Source organism: Hemitrygon akajei, chromosome 11, assembly GCF_048418815.1.
Source record: "Hemitrygon akajei chromosome 11, sHemAka1.3, whole genome shotgun sequence".
Classification (NCBI taxonomy): domain Eukaryota; kingdom Metazoa; phylum Chordata; class Chondrichthyes; order Myliobatiformes; family Dasyatidae; genus Hemitrygon; species Hemitrygon akajei.
Window position 1 is genome coordinate 174,574,820 of NC_133134.1, and position 17,785 is coordinate 174,592,604.

Consider the following 17,785-nt stretch of genomic DNA (forward strand, 5'->3'; position numbering starts at 1 on the left):
CCCAACCAGGCAGTGATGCAGCTGCTCAGGATGCTCTTAATACAACCCCTGTAGAATGTGATGAGGATGGGGGGTGGGAGATGGACTTTCCTCAGCCTTCACAGAAAGTAGAGACGCCTCTGGACTTTCTTTGCTATGGAGCTGGTGTTGAGGAACCAGGTGAGATTCTCTGCCAGCCGTCAATGTTCAGCAGGGAGTGGTTGCTCCGTGCCCTCCTGAAGTCAACAACCATCTCTTGTTTTGTTCACATTCAGAGACAGGTTGTTGGCTCTGCACCAGTCCATTAGCTGCTGTACCTCCTCTCTGTAAGGTGACACGTCGTTCTTGCTGATGAGACCCCCCATGGTGATGTGGTTTGAGCTGTGTGTTGCAGCACAATCATGGGTCAGCAGAGTGAACAGCAGTGGACTGAGCACGCAACCCTGGAGCCCCCCGTGCTCAGTGTGATGGTGTTGGAGATGCTGCCTCTGATCCGGACTGACTGAGATCTCCCGGTCAGGAAGTCTAGGATCCAGTTGCAGAGGGAGGTGTTCAGGCCCAGTAGGCTCAGCTTTCCAATCAGTTTCTGAGGGATGATTGTGTTGAATGCTGAACTTAAGTCTATGAACAGCATCCGAACGGATGTTTTTTTTGTCCAGGTGGGTTAGGGCCAGGTGGAGGGTGATGGCAATGGTGTCGTCTGTTGAGTGGTTGAGACAGTATGCAAACTGCAGGGGGTCCAGTGAGGGAGGCAGCAGGGTCTTGATGTGCCTATGACGAGCCTCTCGAAACACTTCATGATGATGGATGTGAGTGCAACAGGACGGTAGTCTTTTAGGCAGGACACTGAAGTCTTCTTCAGCACGGGACGATGATGGTGGTCTTGAAGCATATTCGAATGGTGGTGCAGCTCAGGGAGATGTTGAAGATGTCAGTGAGAACATCTGATAGCTGGTCTGCACATCCTCTAAGCACTCTTCCAGGAATATTGTCTGGTCCAGGAGCCTTCCGTGGGTTGACCGTGCACAGGGTTCTTCTCACATCGGCCACAGTGAAACCTAGCACCTGGTCATTTGGAGGAGGGGTGGACTTCCTCGCCACCATGTCATTTTCCACCTCAAAATGGGCATAGAAGTTGTTCAGCGCATCTGGGAGGGAGGCATCACCCGCACAGTCAGGTGATGTTATCCTGTCATTGGTGATGTCCTGGATGCCCTTCCACATGCACTGCATGTCGCTGCTGTCCTGGAAGTGGCTGTGGATTCGCTGGGCGTGTGCATGCTTTGCCCCTCTGATGGCCTGGGACAGTTTGGCCTGCGCTTGTTACCTGCTCTGAAGGCGGAGTCGCGGGTCCTCAGCAGCACTCGCACCTCTGCGGTCATCCATGGCTTCTGGTTAGCGCGTATAGTGATGGTCTTGGACAGAGTAACATCACCAATGCACTTGCTGATGTAGTTGGTCACTGATGCTGTGTACTCCTCTAAGTTGGTAGAGTCACCATCGGTCGCAGCCTCCCTGAACATGTGCCAGTCAGTGTGCTCAAAGCAGTCTTGAAGAGCAGAGATGGCTCCTGCTGGCCAGGTTTTCACCTGCTTCTGAACTGGTCTGGAGCGCCTGATGAGCGGTCTGTATGCTGGGATTAGCATAACAGAGATGTGGTCTGAGTAACCGAGGTGGGGGCGGGTCTCTGCCTGGTAAGTGTCGGGAATGTTTGTTTAAACCAGATCCAATCCGTTCTCCCCCCTCATTGCAAGGTCCACATACTGATGCAGTTTGGGGAGCACTGACTTAAGGTTCACATGGTTAAAATCTCCGGCAACAATAAACAGTCCATCAGGGTCTGCGTTCTGCAGTTTGCTAATAGCCCCTGTACAGTTCACAGAGCGTCTCCTTAGCATTAGCGCTGGGGGGAATGTAGTCACCGACTATGAGGACAGAGGTGAATTCCCATGGTAAATAAAATGGTCTGCATCTAACAGCCACAAACTCCACTAGTGATGAGCAGTGTCTGGAAACCAGCACAGAGTTCTTGCACCATTCCGTATTGATATAAACACACAAGCCACCACCGCGAGTCTTACTGGAAAGAGCTGCGTCCCTGTCCGCTCGAAACAAGGCGAGCCCGTCCAGCTGAATGGCGGCATCCGAAATTTCTTCAGTGAGCCATGTCTGTCTAAAAACATACGCACAGCAGACTCTGTACTCCTGCCGAGTATTTTGTTGGAGTCGGATGTAGTCCAATTTATTGTCCAGGGAGCGGACATTGGAGAGCAGAATGGACAGGAGAGCTGGCCGGCTAGGGTTTGCTTTTTACCTGGCATGGACCCCTGCCCACTTGCCTTGCTTCCGCTTTTTCACACACTGCTTACGACGTCTCCATCTTCAGCCACCAGCATCAGCCTACTCCGAGGATTGTAGGCCCGTTCCCCTCAGCAAGCCGAAGTCACATAATCTAACCAGCAGATCTTTGTGAAGAAACACAACAAAAAAAACTGCCGTGGGAACTCAATGGGTCAGACAGCATTAGCAAATGGACAGTCCATGTTTTGAGTTGAGACATTTCTCCTGGACTGAAAGTTAAGAGGGGAGAAATACATGACAAGGTGAGGGGAAGGGACGGAACAACAACTGGAAGGTGATGGGTGGATCCAGATGAGAGTATGATAGGCAGATGCGAGAGGAGAGAGTGGGGATAGAGACAAAGGTTGGGAGGTGATAGTTGAGGCAACAAAGGGCTGAAAAAGATGGAATCTAATAAGAGAGGTGAGAGGAGGATGGAAGTAAATAAGGGAGCTGGGATGGCAGATAGAATCAGTGGTGGGGTGGGAAAGAGAACCCAGTGAGAGGAGACTGTGATGGAATGGAAGGTAGGAACAGTGGGTGGGGGAGCGCAGTGAGAGGAGAGGAGTGTGTGATGGGATGGCAGATAGGAACACTGGGGGGAGACCAGTGAGAGGAGTGTGAGATGAAATGGCAGATAGGGATAGTGAGGGGGGGAGAGCCCAGTAAGAGGAGTGTGTGATGGGATGGCAGAAAGGAACAGTGCTGGTGGGGGTGGCAATGAGAGAATCCAGTGAGAGGGCTGTGGCTGATGGGCAGGTGGGGTGGAGATGAGGAGAAAGAAGCAGGGTAATGCAGGCTCTGGTGGGTGTAGGAGGAACTGGGTAGATCAGGAGGAGAGAGAAAAAGGACAGGGCAGACTACATGAAAATAATGAATTTGATGTTTTTGCTGCTGTGTCATAAACTAACTAGGAGGAATAAATGGTGCTGTTCCTTTAATTTGCATTTGGCCTCACTCTGGCAGGGAGGAGGCTGAGGACAAGAGGGGTCATTGTGGTAATGCGGAAGGGAATTAAAATGGTTCATAACTGGGATCTCCAAATGGCCATTTGGTGATCCAAATGGTGATTCTGTGTTCTATCACTCTATTGTTCTACATATCTGTTGCCACATCTGCCAATAAAACCAACATACTGTAGTTGTTTATTTTCTCTGTCTTATTTTAGTTATTACAAAGCAAACTTAAGAAGGTGCATCAAAAGGCCACTCCAACCTGACTAGGCCCAGTCCAAACCAGGCTAAGCTCTGCTCCACCTGGCACCTAGTATTGACAATGAATTAATTTGTGGATTACGTTTAACAGCAAGAACCAAGGCAGCTGATACATAAGGACATTTTAAAATAAGGCTCTTATCAAACACCAGGACAAATCTACTTTTCCAAAAGCTTTCCTTTTGGATTTCCCTTCATCTTTATTTATGCTCATTTCTGCCTGTTCATGGAGATCGCACATACTGTGATATTTTCTATTAACAGGACAAGCAAGTATCCTTCCACAGCAGACAGCACCCTCGCAAACTTATGTAAACATTGAAATAGATGCATCAACTAACGAAATAAAGAAGGGACCCTTGTCGGCTCTGACGGTAAGTACCTCCCTAAGCACTGTGTGGCAGCAGCTTGTGTAGATATTTCCATCATTTTTAGCCATTCTGTGGTTTTGGAAGACTGAGGGTGGCATTATGAGGGGCAGAGATAAGGTAAATGGTCAGTCTTTTCCCCAGGTAGGGGTTCAAAACTAAAGGCCATGGATTTAAATTGAGAAGGGAAAGATTTAAAGAGGAACTAACAGGCAACTTTTTCCCCACTCAGAGGATCGTAGAGGCAGGTACAATTACTCAATCTAGAAGTCATTTAGACAGGTATATGGACAGGAAAGGTTTTGGTGGGGTATGGATCAAATGAAGGCAAAAGAAAGTAACTCCATTGGGCAAATGGATTTCCATAGAGAAATTTGTATAAAGGGCCGATTACCTTGTTGAACAACTCTATATATAAATGTGGAGGAATCCAGTGATCTTGCAATGTAGCTTTTGTGATGCTTACCTTTCTGTGGAAGACATTGCATATACAGGCAGGGAATTTCTGCTGGCACTACATGAAAGGGGAAATAAACCATAGGTAAGATAATGAGGAGCTGAATTTAAGGATCAAGCAGAATCTTATTTGATAAGTCTACTGAGGCATTAAACAGAAATGAATTCCCATTTTCCATCTTTAAGAGACCAATGAAGAAACTGGCACCAAAATCAAAATCAGAAGGTGAGCATGAAGAATATGAGGAAAAGATTGACCTGGAGGAACTGGATTGGTGGTCAAAGTACTATGCATCTTTGGAGGAGATGAAGGTAAAGCAACATGGTCGTATTTATTTTGGTCCAGCATCTATGCCTCAATGGACATTACTGTTAAGCAATTTGCAACAGCATATTACGGAAATAAATAATACTCATTATGTTGAGATGTTTGGTTAGAAACCTTTGATTTAAAATTTTCTCAAGGTCAATTTACCAAAATGAAAAAGTCTCCACACTCTGTAACCACAGGTTGTCAAATCAATGCCACTGACTCTAGCAACAGCCACTGAAACTTCACTGAATTACCCTGATTTACTCCTATTGTCATTAATCAGCTCAGCCCCCTTTTAAAATTTTTGCTATTTATGAATAGATCTTGAGTTTGAAATGTGAGATGTGTTAGTTTGGGTCCCTGACGATGATTGTCTTCCTTTGCTGACTCCATAGTCACTAACCTATTGTACAGTTTACTCAATTGATTATCTTCATACCCACTCTATTTATTTCTGAGTTGATTTGTAGACTCTAAGTAGAACTCATGGCTGCCTTTTCTGTCTAGTTTTGTTTGAAAACACTACTCGCATTGTAAGGCATGAGTGTAAAGAATAAGATTGAGCAGTTGGTGGAGCCATTACCCCTCAGCTTCAGAAACACAGGTTCAATCTTGCTCTCTGGTGCTGCCAGCATGGAGTTTGCATGTTGTCCTAGGTTGTAATGGGATATTTATGGGGTGAAGAGCTGGGCTAAGAAGTGTTAGATGGAATTCCGTACAAAAGAGTGTGAAATGATACACTTTGGAAGGTCAAATTTGAAGGCAGACTACAGATGTAATGACAGGATTTGTGGTAGTGTGGAGGAATAGAGGGATCTTGTGGTTGATGTCTATTGATCCCTCAAAGTCCCTGTGGAAGTTGATGCTGTGGTCAAGAAAGTGTGTTGTGTTCATTAGTTGGGGGATTGAGTTCAAGAGCTATAAGGTAATGCTGCAGTTCTGGAAAACTTTGGTTAGACCACACTTGCATTATGTCTAGTTCACCTCATTATAGGAAGGATGTAGAAGCTTTAGAGAGGGTGCAGAGGAGATTTATGAGGATGCTGCCAGTGAGGGTAGAAAAAGGACGATTTGGCAGATAAATACTTGACTGAGAAGCTGGTGCAGGGGGCAGGGCTTCAGGTTCTTGGTTCATTGGGATCTCTTCTGGGAGAAGTATGACCTGCACAAAAGGGATGGGTTGCACCTGAACCCGAGTGGAACCAATATTCTCGCAGGCAGGTTTGTCAGATCTGTTGGGGAGGGTTTAAACTAATTTGGTAGGGGGGAGGGTGGGAATGCATACTAAAAAAGCAAAGATGGCGTGCAGTCAGACTGTCAGGAAGGACAGGAAGATTACAGGACAATGTAGTAACCAGCAGGGTGAGTATCAGTGCATTAGGGATGCAGAATCAAAAAGAGTAGCAAATACTGGACTCAAAGTGTGATATCTCAATGCACGGAGTATAAACAATAAGGTGGATGATCTTGTTGCACTATTACAGATTGTCAGGTATGATGTTTGCCCATCACTGAATCATGGCTGAAGGATGATTGTAGTTGGGAGCTGAATGTCCAAGGTTACACATTGTATCAGAGGGATAGGAAGGTAAGCAGAAGGGGTGGCATGGCTCTGTTGGTAAAGAATAGCATCAAATCAGTAGAAAGATGTGACATAGGATCTGAAGATGTTAAATCCTTGTGGGTTCAGTTAAGAAACTAGAAGAGTAAAAGGACCCTGATGGCAGTTATGTACAGCATCCAAACAGTAGCTGGGATGTGAACTCCAGATTACAACGGGAAATAGAAAAGGTGTGTCAAGAGGGCAATGTTATGATAGTCATGGAAGATTTTAACATGCAGATAGTTTGAGAAAAAAATCAGGTTAATAATGGATCTCAAGAGATGAAATTGTTAAATGCTGTCAAGATGGCTCTTAGAGCAATTTGTCAATGAGCCTACTACAGGATCAGCTATATTGGATTGGGTGTTATGTAGTGAACAGAGGCGATTAGTGAGCTTAAGGTAAAAGAACCCTTAGGTTCTAAGAAGCAGTGATCACAATATGATTGAGTTCAACTTGAAATTTGATAGGGAGAAAGTAAAGACTTGACATAGCAGTATTTCAGCAGAGTAAAGGAAATTACAGTGGTATAATAGGAGTTGTCCAAGGTAAATTGGAAGAAGATGCTGGCAGGGATGACAGCAGAGCAGCAATTGCGTGAGTTTCTGGGAAAAACAAGGGAGGTGCAGGATAGATGTATTCCAAAAACAAAGACATGAATGCTAATGTAAAAGCAAAAGAGAGGACATACACAAAGCAAAAATTAGTGGAAAGAAAGAGCATTGGAAAGCTTTTGAAAATCCTCCAGAGAGCAACTAAAAGAATCATTAGGAGGGAAAAGATGAAATATGAAAACAAGCTAGCAAGCAATATTAAGGTGATTAGAAAAAACTTTTTCAAGCACATAAAAAATGAGAGAGATGAGAGTGGATATAGGACTACTAGAAAATGAGGCTGGAGAAATAATAACGGGAGACAATGAGATGGCAAATGCACTAGCTGAGTATTTTGTATCAGTCTTCACTGTACAAAACACTTGCAGAATGAAGAAGAGTTTGTATGAGGGGTGCGTGTGGTCTTTCATAATGCCGTTTGTTTTGTGGATGCAGCATATGGTGTAAATGTCTGTAATGGCGGGAAGAGAGACCCCCACGATCTTCTCAACTGACCTCAGTTTCTGCTGCATGGTCTTTCCTTATGAAAGCTAACACCCCATAAGCTTTCTTAACTACCCTATCTACCTGTGAGGCAACTTTCAGAGATCTGTAGACATGTACCCCCAGATCCCTCTGCTCCTCCACACTACCAAGTATCCTACCATTTACTTTATACTCTGCCTTGGAGTTTGTCCTTCCAAAGTGTACCACCTCATACTTAGACAGTAGACAATAGGTGCAGAAGTAGACCATTCGGCCCTTCAAGCCTGCACCGCCATTCTGAGATCATGGTTGATCATCTACTATCAATACCCGGTTCCTGCCTTGTCCCCATATCCCTTGATTCCCCTATCCATAAGATACCTATCTAGCTCCTTCTTGAAAGCATCCAGAGAATTGGCCTCCACTGCCTTCCGAGGCAGTGCATTCCACACCCCCACAACTCTCTGGGAGAAGAAGTTTTTCCTTAACTCTGTCCTAAATGACCTACCCCTTATTCTCAAACCATGCCCTCTGGTACTGGACTCTCCCAGCAGCTGGAACATATTTCCTGCCTCTATCTTGTCCAATCCCTTAATAATCTTATATGTTGCAATCAGATCCCCTCTCAATCTCCTTAATTCCAGCGTGTACAAGCCCAGTCTCTCTAACCTCTCTGCATAAGACAGTCCAGACATCCCAGGAATTAACCTCGTGAATCTACGCTGCACTTCCTCTATCGCCAGGATGTCCTTCCTTAACCCTGGAGACCAAAACTGTACACAATACTCCAGGTGTGGTCTCACCAGGGCCCTGTACAAATGCAGAAGGATTTCCTTGCTCTTGTACTCAATTCCCTTTGTAATAAAGGCCAACATTCCATTAGCCTTCTTCACTGCCTGCTGCACTTGCTCATTCACCTTCAATGACAGATGAACAAGGACTCCTAGATCTCTTTGTATTTCTCCCTTACCTAACTCTACACCGTTCAGATAATAATCTGCCTTCCTGTTCTTACTCCCAAAGTGGATAACCTCACACTTATTCACATTAAACGTCATCTGCCAAGTATCTGCCCACTCAGTCAGCCTATCCAAGTCGCCCTGAATTCTCCTAACATCCTCATCACATGTCACACTGCCACCCAGCTTAGTATCATCAGCAAACTTGCTGATGTTATTCTCAATGCCTTCATCTAAATCGTTGATGTAAATCGTAAACAGCTGTGGTCCCAATACCGAGCCCTGTAGCACCCCACTAGTCACCAGCCGCCATTCCGAGAAACACCCATTCACCACTACCCTTTGCTTTCTATCTGCCAACCAGTTTTCTATCCATGTCAATATCTTCCCCCCCAATGCCATGAGCTCTGATTTTACCCACCAGTCTCCTATGTGGGACCTTATCAAATGCCTTCTGAAAATCGAGGTACTTACATCCACTGGATCTCCCTTGTCTAACTTCCTGCTTACATCCTCGAAAAACTCCAATAGATTAGTCAAGCATGATTTGCCCTTGGTAAATCCATGCTGGCTCGGCCCAATCCTATCACTGCTATCTAGATATGCCACTATTTCATCTTTAATAATGGACTCTAGCATCTTCCCCACTACTGATGTTAGGCTGACAGGACAATAGTTCTCTGTTTTCTCCCTCCCTCCTTTCTTAAAAAGTGGGATAACATTAGCCATTCTCCAATCCTCAGGAACTGATCCTGAATCTAAGGAACATTGGAAAATGATTACCAATTCATCCGCAATTTCCAGGGCCACCTCCTTTAGTACCCTAGGATGCAGATCATCTGGACCTGGGGATTTGTCAGCCTTCAGTCCCATCAGTCTACTCATCACCGTTTCCTTCCTAATGTCAATCTGTTTCATTTCCTCTGTTACTCTATGTCCTTGGCCCATCCATACATCTGGGAGATTGCTTGTGTCTTCCCTAGTGAAGACAGATCTAAAGTACTTATTAAATTCTTCTGCCATTTCTCTGTTTCCCATAACAATTTCACCCAATTCATTCTTCAAGGGCCCAACATTGTTCTTAACTATCTTCTTTCTCTTCACATACCTAAAAAAGCTTTTGCTATCCTCCTTTATATTCCTGGCTAGCTTGCGTTTGTACCTCATTTTTTCTCCCCGTATTGCCTTTTTAGTTAAGTTCTGTTGTTCCTTAAAAATTTCCCAACCATCTGTCCTCCCACTCACCTTAGCTCTGTCATACTTACTTTTTTTTTTAATGCTATGCAATCTCTGACTTGCTTTGTCAACCATGTGGCCCCTTTCCCCCCTTTGAATCCTTCCTTCTCCGGTGGATGAACTGATTTTGCACCTTGTGCATTATTCCCAAGAATACCTGCCATTGCTGTTCCACTGTCTTTTCTGCTAGGATATCCGTCCAGTTAACTTTGGCCAGCTCCTCCCTCAAGGCTCCATAGTTTCCCCTGTTCAAATGCAACACCGACACCTCCGATCTGCCCTTATCCTTCTCAAATTGCAAATAAAAACTTATCATATTATGGTCACTACCTCCTAATGGCTCCTTTACTTCAAGATCGCTTATCAACTCCTGTTCATTACACAAGTCTAAATCCAGAATAGCCTTGTCCCTGGTCGGCTCTCGTACAAGCTGTTCCAAGAATGCATCCCGTAGGCACTCTACAAACTCCCTATCCTGGGGTTCAGCACCAACCTGATTCTCCCAGTTCACCTGCATGTTGAAATCCCCCATAACTACTGCGACATTACCTTTGCCACATGCCAATGTTAACTCCCTATTCAACTTGCACCCAATATCCATGCTACTGTTTGGTGGCCTTTAGACAACATCCATTAGGGTCTTTTTGCCCTTACTGTTCCTCAGTTCTATCCACACAGACTCTACTTCTCCTGATCCTATGTCCCCCCTTGCAAAGGACTGAATCTCATTCCTCACCAACAGGGCCACCCCACCCCCTCTGCCCACATTTCTGTCCCTACGATAGCACGTATACCCTTGTACATTCATTTCCCAGGTCTGATCTCCCTGCAGCCATGTCTCCGTTATCCCAACAACATCATAGTTACCCATTCGCACCTGAGCTTCAAGCTCATCCGCCTTATTTCTGACACTTTGTGCATTCAGATATAGAATTTTTAGCCCATTTCTCCTCTCTCTGTTTAAATCGCTGCCTATTGTGCTTAACCCAGCTCCCCGAACTCCCATCGGGCTATACACCCCTTGAATTTTGTTGTCCTTCCTAAATTTACTTATTCTTTCTGCACATTTAACTCCATGTTCCGTCAGACCATCCCTCTGTACATGTGTCCTCCTTATCACTTGTTCCGCCTCACCTTTCTCTACTACACACTTAATATTCCAGAACCGTGTAGTCCCCACTTGTCCTTTATTCTTCATCTCGCTATCCTCTCTCGCATTCTGGATCCCTGCCCCCTGCAAATTTAGTCTAAACTCCCCCCGAGCAGCACTAGCAAACTTTCCTGCAAGAATGTTAGTACCGCTCCAGTTCAGGTGTAAACCGTCCCGTCGGAACAGATCCCACCTTCCCTGGAACAAAGCCCAATTATCTAAAAACCTGAAGCCCTCCCTCCTGCACCATCCTCTCAGCGACGTATTAATCTGTATAATCCTTCTGTTCCTTGCCTCACTCGCACGTGGCACAGGTAGCAATCCTGAGATTGTTACCCTGGAGGTCCTGCCCTTCAGCTTCGCACCTAACTCCCTGAACTCACTACGCAGGACCCCCTCACTCATCCTACCCACGTCGTTGGTCCCTACATGGACCACAACATCTGGATTCTTGCCCTTCCTCTCGAGAATAACCCGCACCTGATCTGAGACATCCCGGACCCCGGCACCAGGGAGGCAACATACCATCCGAGACTCTCGATCTTCCCCACAAAATCTCCTATCTGCCCCCCCCCCCGACTATATAATCCCCTATCACTACCGCTCTCTTCTCTTCCCTCCTCCCCTTCCTAGTCGAGGGTCCAACCTCAGTGCCAGAGACAGGACCACTGCAATTTGTTCCTGGTAGGTCATCCCCACCAACAGTATCCAAAACGGTATACTTATTGTTGATGGGAACGGCCACAGGGTGCTCTGCTCTCTCTGTCTGCTCCCCCTGCCTCTCTTGACTGTCACCCATTTGTCTACCTCCTGTCTTTTTGGTGCGACTACCTCCCAATAACTCTTATCTATCTCTGCCTCTGCCTCCCGAATGATCCGTAGTTCATCCAGCTCCTGCTCCAATTCCCTAACTCTGTCTGATAGGAGCTGCAGCTGGATGCACCTTTTGCAGGTGTGGTCATCAGGGACAACTGTGTTGACCATGACCTCCCACATACTGCATACGGAGCACACCACTGCTCTAACTGTTTCCCCCATTACTTGATCCCAGATTAGTCAGAATAAATGAAAAAAGTACCTACCGACCTTACCTTTTTTTACCTCAGCAAGTATGTACTCAGGCTCACTGATTTCCTCTCACCGAAGTCCCCTTGCGCCAAAGCCCAGCACTCTGCTCTCACGCACTCCGCTGCCCGCACTGATGCTGCCAGCTCCTGAAAGTGGGCCTCTTTTTAAAACTTCTCCGGGTTGAACTCCATCTGCCACTTCTCAGCCCACTTCTGCATCCTATCAATGTCCCTCTGCAATCTTTGACAATCCTCTACACTTTCTACAACACCACCAACCTTTGTGTCGTCTGCAAACTTGCCAACCCACCCTTCTAACCCCACATCCAGGTCGTTAATAAAAATCACGAAAAGTAGAGGTCCCAGAACAGATCCTTATGGGACACCACTAGTCACAACCCTCCAATCTGAAGTGCACTCCCTCCATCACGACCTTCTGCCTTCTACAGGCAAGCCAATTCTGAATCCACCTGGCCAAACTTCCCTGGATCCTATGCCTTCTGACTTTCTGAATAAGCCTACCGTGTGGAACCTTGTCAAGTGCCTTACTAAAATCCATGAAGATCACATCTACTGCACTACCCTCATCTATATGCCTGGTCACCTCCTCAAAGAACTCTATCAGGCTTGTTAGGCATGATCTGCCCTTCACAAAGCCATGCTGACTGTCCCTGATCAGACCATGATTCTCTAAATGACTATAGATCCTATCTCTAAGAATCTTTTCCAACAGCTTTCCCACCACAGATGTAAGGCTCACTGGTCTATAATTACCTGGACTATCCCAGCTACCTTCTTAATATAAAGGCACAACATTCGCCTCCCTCCAATCCTCCGGTACCATTCCAGTGGACAACGAGGACATAAAGATCCTAGCCAGAGGCTCAGCAATCCGTTCCCTCGCATCGTGGAGCAGCCTGGGGAATATTCCATCAGGCCCCGGGGACTTATCCGTCCTAATGTATTTTAACAACTCCAACACCTCCTCTCCCTTAATATCAACATGCTCCAGAACATCAACCTCACTCATGTTGTCCTCACCGTCATCAAGTTCCCTCTCAGTAGTGAATACCAAAGAGAAGTATTCATTGAGGACCTTGCTCACTTCCACAGCCTCCAGGCACATCTTCCCACTTTTATCTCTAATCGGTCCTACCTTCACTCCTGTCATCCTTTTGTTCTTCACATAATTGAAGAATGCCTTGGGGTTTTCCTTTATCCCATTTGCCAAGGCCTTCTCATGCCCCCTTCTTGCTCTTCTCAGCCCCTTCTTAAGCTCCTTTCTTGCTACTCTATATTCCTCAATAGACCCATCTGATCCTTGCTTCCTCAACCTCACTGGATTTCGAAGCGAGTGGTCCTGGGTTCAAATCTGGCCAGTTCCTTGCACGCTTTCCATCGTGCTGGGTTGAGCGTCAAGCTAGCACCTTGTAAGAAACAGACAAAATGTAAAAGGTTACCACCCGATGCACCACAAGGCATGGAGAGGAATAACAAAACAAACAGTATATGATCTTCCTATTTCTGACCTCACCAGCATCCGGCACAGGTAGCAATCCTGCAATTCACGAAGATCCTGACCTTTCACTTAGCAGCTAATTCCCTGAATTTACAGGACCTCGGCAGCCATATTACCAACATCATTGATACCAACGTGGACCGTGACCTCTGGCTGTTCACTCTCCCACTTAAGAATGCTGTGGACTCGATCCAATATGTTCCTGACCCTGGCACCCAAGAGGCCATCCAGCAATCTTGTTTTGTTTCCCTAACCGAGTCCCCTATTACTGCAGCTCACCTCTTCTACCCATCTCCCCTTCCCTTCTGAGCTACAGGACCAGATTCAGTGCCAGAGACCTGCTTGCTACAGCTCCCCAAAAGTTTCCAAAGCAGAATACTTATTATTGAGGAGAATGGCCTGCCTCCTGCAACTTGGGCTTGATTATCTCCCTGTAGCTCCTATCTATCATCTTCTTATTCTCCCATATGAGCTGAAGGTCATTGAGCTGCAGTTCCAGTTCCTTAACAAAGTGCAGTTCGATGCACTTTGTGTAGATGCAGAAATCAGGGAGATTGGAGGTTTCTCAAAGTTCCCACATCTGACACAAGGAACATACCATTAAATCGGTAGTAAGGAAAGTGAATGCTATGTTGGCATTCATTTCAAGAGGAATAGTGTATAAGAGTAAGAGGTGTTGATGAGGCTCTATGGAGCACTGGTGAGACCCCATTTGGAATACTGTGTGCAGTTTTGGGCCCCCTATCTTAGAAAGGATGTCGTGATGTTGGAGAGCGTTCAGAGAAGATTCACGAGGATGATTCCTGGAATGCAGGGACTAACATATGAGGAGCGTTTGTCAGCTCTTGGATTGTATTCATTAGAGTATAGAAGAATGAGAGGGGATCTCATAGAAACATTTTGAATGTTGAAAGGGTTGGACAGAGTATGGAAAGGCTGTTTCCCTTGGTGGGTGAGTCCAGGACAAGAGGTCACAGTCTTAGAATTAGAGGGTACCCATTTAAAACAGAGATGAGGAGAAATTTTTTTAGCCAGAGGGTCGTGGATTTATGGAATTTGTTGCCACATACAGCTGTGGAGGCCCAATCATTGAGGGTGTTTAAGGAAGAGATTGATAGGTATCTAATTAGTCAGGGTATCAAGGGATATGGGGAAAAAGCCAGAAATTGGAACTAGATGGGAGAACAGTTTAGCTCATGGTGGAGTGGCGGAGCAGACTCGATGGGCCAAATGGCCTAGTTCTGCTCCTTTGTCTTGTGATCTTGTGAAATCAGAACTCATTCTCAGTGCACTAGCTATGTATTAACAGCAAGTAAAAAAACTTACTAGAAACTTTCTTAGAGCCTGCATCTGTAGTTCTGCAAGCCTGCTGAGCCAAAACCGGGTCTCTCTAACACTGCCCCACTCCACTTACATCTCCCTTTTCTTTATTGGCTCAATTAAAACTCACTCCTAATGAGAGCTGCAGTTTTCAAAGGCTCCTGCGCTGCAAGATGTCACTCTCTTATTCACTACTTTAAAACAGTAACTCACTCCCAATGAGACTTGTAGCTTTCAAAGATGTGGACAAATGAATGAACAAAAATATCCTCCAATTTGTCTTTTTTAGAACAAAGAAAATAATGAAGAAGAAGAGGATGAAGTTGCTTATTTGGGCAAGTACAGTATTATACAGAACAGAGAAATGGAAGGCAGCTCCTGGAACTGCTCCATTGCCCAGTGTGATCACGGCTGATCCTATGCGTCATGGTTTAAAATGATCAGTAACATGTAGACTTACCATGTGGAAAATTATTTTCTTAGCAATAAGAACTCATTGTCTTAAAGAATGGTGAAAAATGATTCAGCAATCACTTTTAAAAGGGAGATAGATAAATGCAGGGCAACTTTTATAGTTAGTTGGCCTCTGTTGTCTTTTAAAGACTTCACAATCCTCCAGCTTCTCACTCATTTTCACTATGTTGTACGGTTCTCTTGTGTTCATGCTGTCCCCTGACTGACTTCCTTGTCAGCCATGATTGCTTTGGTCTGCTTTTAATACACTTCTTTCTTAGGAAGAAATTCTGCTATGCCTCCCACATTACACACAACTTCACCCATTGCTGCTCCACTGTCTTGTCTTCTGATCAACTTTGGTCAGCTCTATTCACATGCCTTTGAAGTTACTTATAGTGAACTCTAACTGTTACATCAGTTATCAGCTTCTCTCCCCCAAATTGCGGGGTGAATTCTATTTGCCTCCCAAACGCCCTAAACAAAACTACCTCAAAGCTGCCCATGGGGCAGTGCAGTAGTGTAGTGGTTAGCACAACACTTTACATTACCAGAGACCTGGGTTCAATTCCCACAGCTGCTTGTAAGGAGTTTGTTTGTTCTCCCTATGATCGTGTGGGTTTCCTCTGGGTTCTCTGGTTTTCTCCTACATTCCAAAGATGTACCGGTGGTGGGTTAATTGATCAATGTAAATTGTCCTGCGATTAGGCTAGGGTTAAACTGGATGATTACTGGGCGGTGTGGCTTGAAGGGCTGGAATGACCTACTCTGTGCTATATGTCAATAAAAAATGCAGACATGTTGTTTCACCGGTGGGCTCTACCACATGCTGCTCTAAAAAACCATCTCAGAGAAATTCCACAAATTCCTCTTCTTATGATCCACTACCGACTTGATTTTTCCCAGCCTATCTGAATATTGAAGTCCTGCATGATCTCTGACTGTAACATTGCATTTCTCATGAATCATTTCTGTCTCCTGGTGTATTTTATATTCCACATCCTGACTACTGTTTGGAAGCCTATGTTTTTTCCTTTACACTTCCTCAACTCTACCCACAAAAATTCTACGTCCAATGTCATTCATTATTATTGATTTAATGTTTTTACTAATAGGGTCAACCCTCTCCTTATTCCTGTCTGCCTGTCTTTTTGATAAGATGCATATCCTTGGATGTTTAGCTATTCTTTCAGCCATGTATCTGTTTCCCACAACATTGTAGCTGCTATTTTCAATCTGTGCTGTAAGCTCTTTTACATTCACTGTATGCATTCAAATACAGCACCCTGAGTTCTATATTCACTGCCTCTCTTCTCAGACACCTATGTTGCCTAAAGTTAAACTCCTAACTGTTAGATACGTGGGTATATGACTAGAGGAAAAATGGGTGGAGTCACTTAGCTCTTTAATGCAAAGGAGCTTATTAGGTGTGTCAAAAATCAAACTTACAAAATTAGCGAAAATGATGAAAAGAAACTGCCAATATTTACAAAAAGATATCTACCAGAAAACACAATAATAGTTCTGTACTTACACTTGGCCAGTGTGAACTCCTGGTAGCCCTGATCTCTCTCTCTTACCTACTAAGAGTGAATCCTTGTGTTTATTAGGCAGGACACACCATCTTTAATTACCCACAAAGTTAACTTCAGACCACATGTGAAGTAGAAAATGAAGCATTTCACAATGTAGTTATAATGATTTTACAAAAGAAACTGAAGTATCTACCTTAAATACAGTATAGCAACAACATTTACACTTTAAACATCTCCATTACTAAAGAAATGGAATATTCTGCTGTGTATGGTAGGAAAGGCACCATAAAACTGACTGAATGCATCAGCTCAGTTTAGAACCCATTATGAGAATATACCAGGGAGACATTGGAATTCTGAATAAATTCAGATGCAAAAATTTCATGTAAGATCTCCCCCATTTCTTTTGGCTCCATACATAGATTATCATTTTGATCTTCCAGAGGACCGATTTTGCCCCTTGCAATCCTTTTGCTCCTAACATATCTGTAAAATCACTTGGGATTTTCCTTGACCTAGTCTGCTAGGGCAAACACATGCCTTCTTTTAGCCCTCCTGATTTCTTTCTTAAGTGTTCTCTTATGTTTCTTACACTCCATAAGCACCTTATGTGTTCCTTCCTACCCACCTACACCTGCTAAGCACCTCCTTTTTTTTTCTTAACCAGGGCCTCAACCTCTTGGATACTCTAAACCTGTTAGCTTTACCTTTTATTCTGATAGGTAAATAAAAGCTTTGTATTCTCAAAATTTCACTTTTGAAGGCCTCCTGCTTACCAAGTTCACCTTTGCCAGTAAACAGCCTGTCCCATTTGCTTGATTCTTTTTGATGCCATCAAAATTGGCCTTTCTCCAATTTAGAATCTCAACCAGGGGACCAGATCTAACTTTTTGCATATTGTTTTGAAACTAATGGCATTATGATCACTAGATGCAAAATGTTCCTTTACGTAAACTTCTGTCACCTGCCGTGTTTATTCCCTAATAGCAGATCAAGTATCGCACAGTCTCTTGTTGGGGCTACTATGTACTGATTAAGGAAACTTCCCTGAACACATTTGACAATCTCTATCCCGTCTAGTCCTTTTACAGTAGGGGAGTCCCAGTCAATATGTGGAAAGTTAAAATCACCTTCTATAACGACTTTATGTTTCTTGCAACAGTCTGCAATCTCTCTACAATTTTGTTCCTCTCA

At 44.7% G+C, this 17,785-nt stretch overlaps 1 protein-coding gene across 1 annotated transcript in view; it reads left to right on the forward strand.

Annotated features, from left to right (window-relative positions):
* fer1l4 (fer-1 like family member 4) overlaps window positions 1-17,785 on the forward strand; it is a 477,640-nt gene that overhangs the window by 315,709 nt on the left and 144,146 nt on the right. Inside the window, 3 exon segments of the mRNA XM_073062298.1 lie at window positions 3,798-3,907; window positions 4,544-4,669; window positions 14,893-14,938. Coding sequence (XP_072918399.1) covers window positions 3,798-3,907; window positions 4,544-4,669; window positions 14,893-14,938 — 282 coding nt within the window.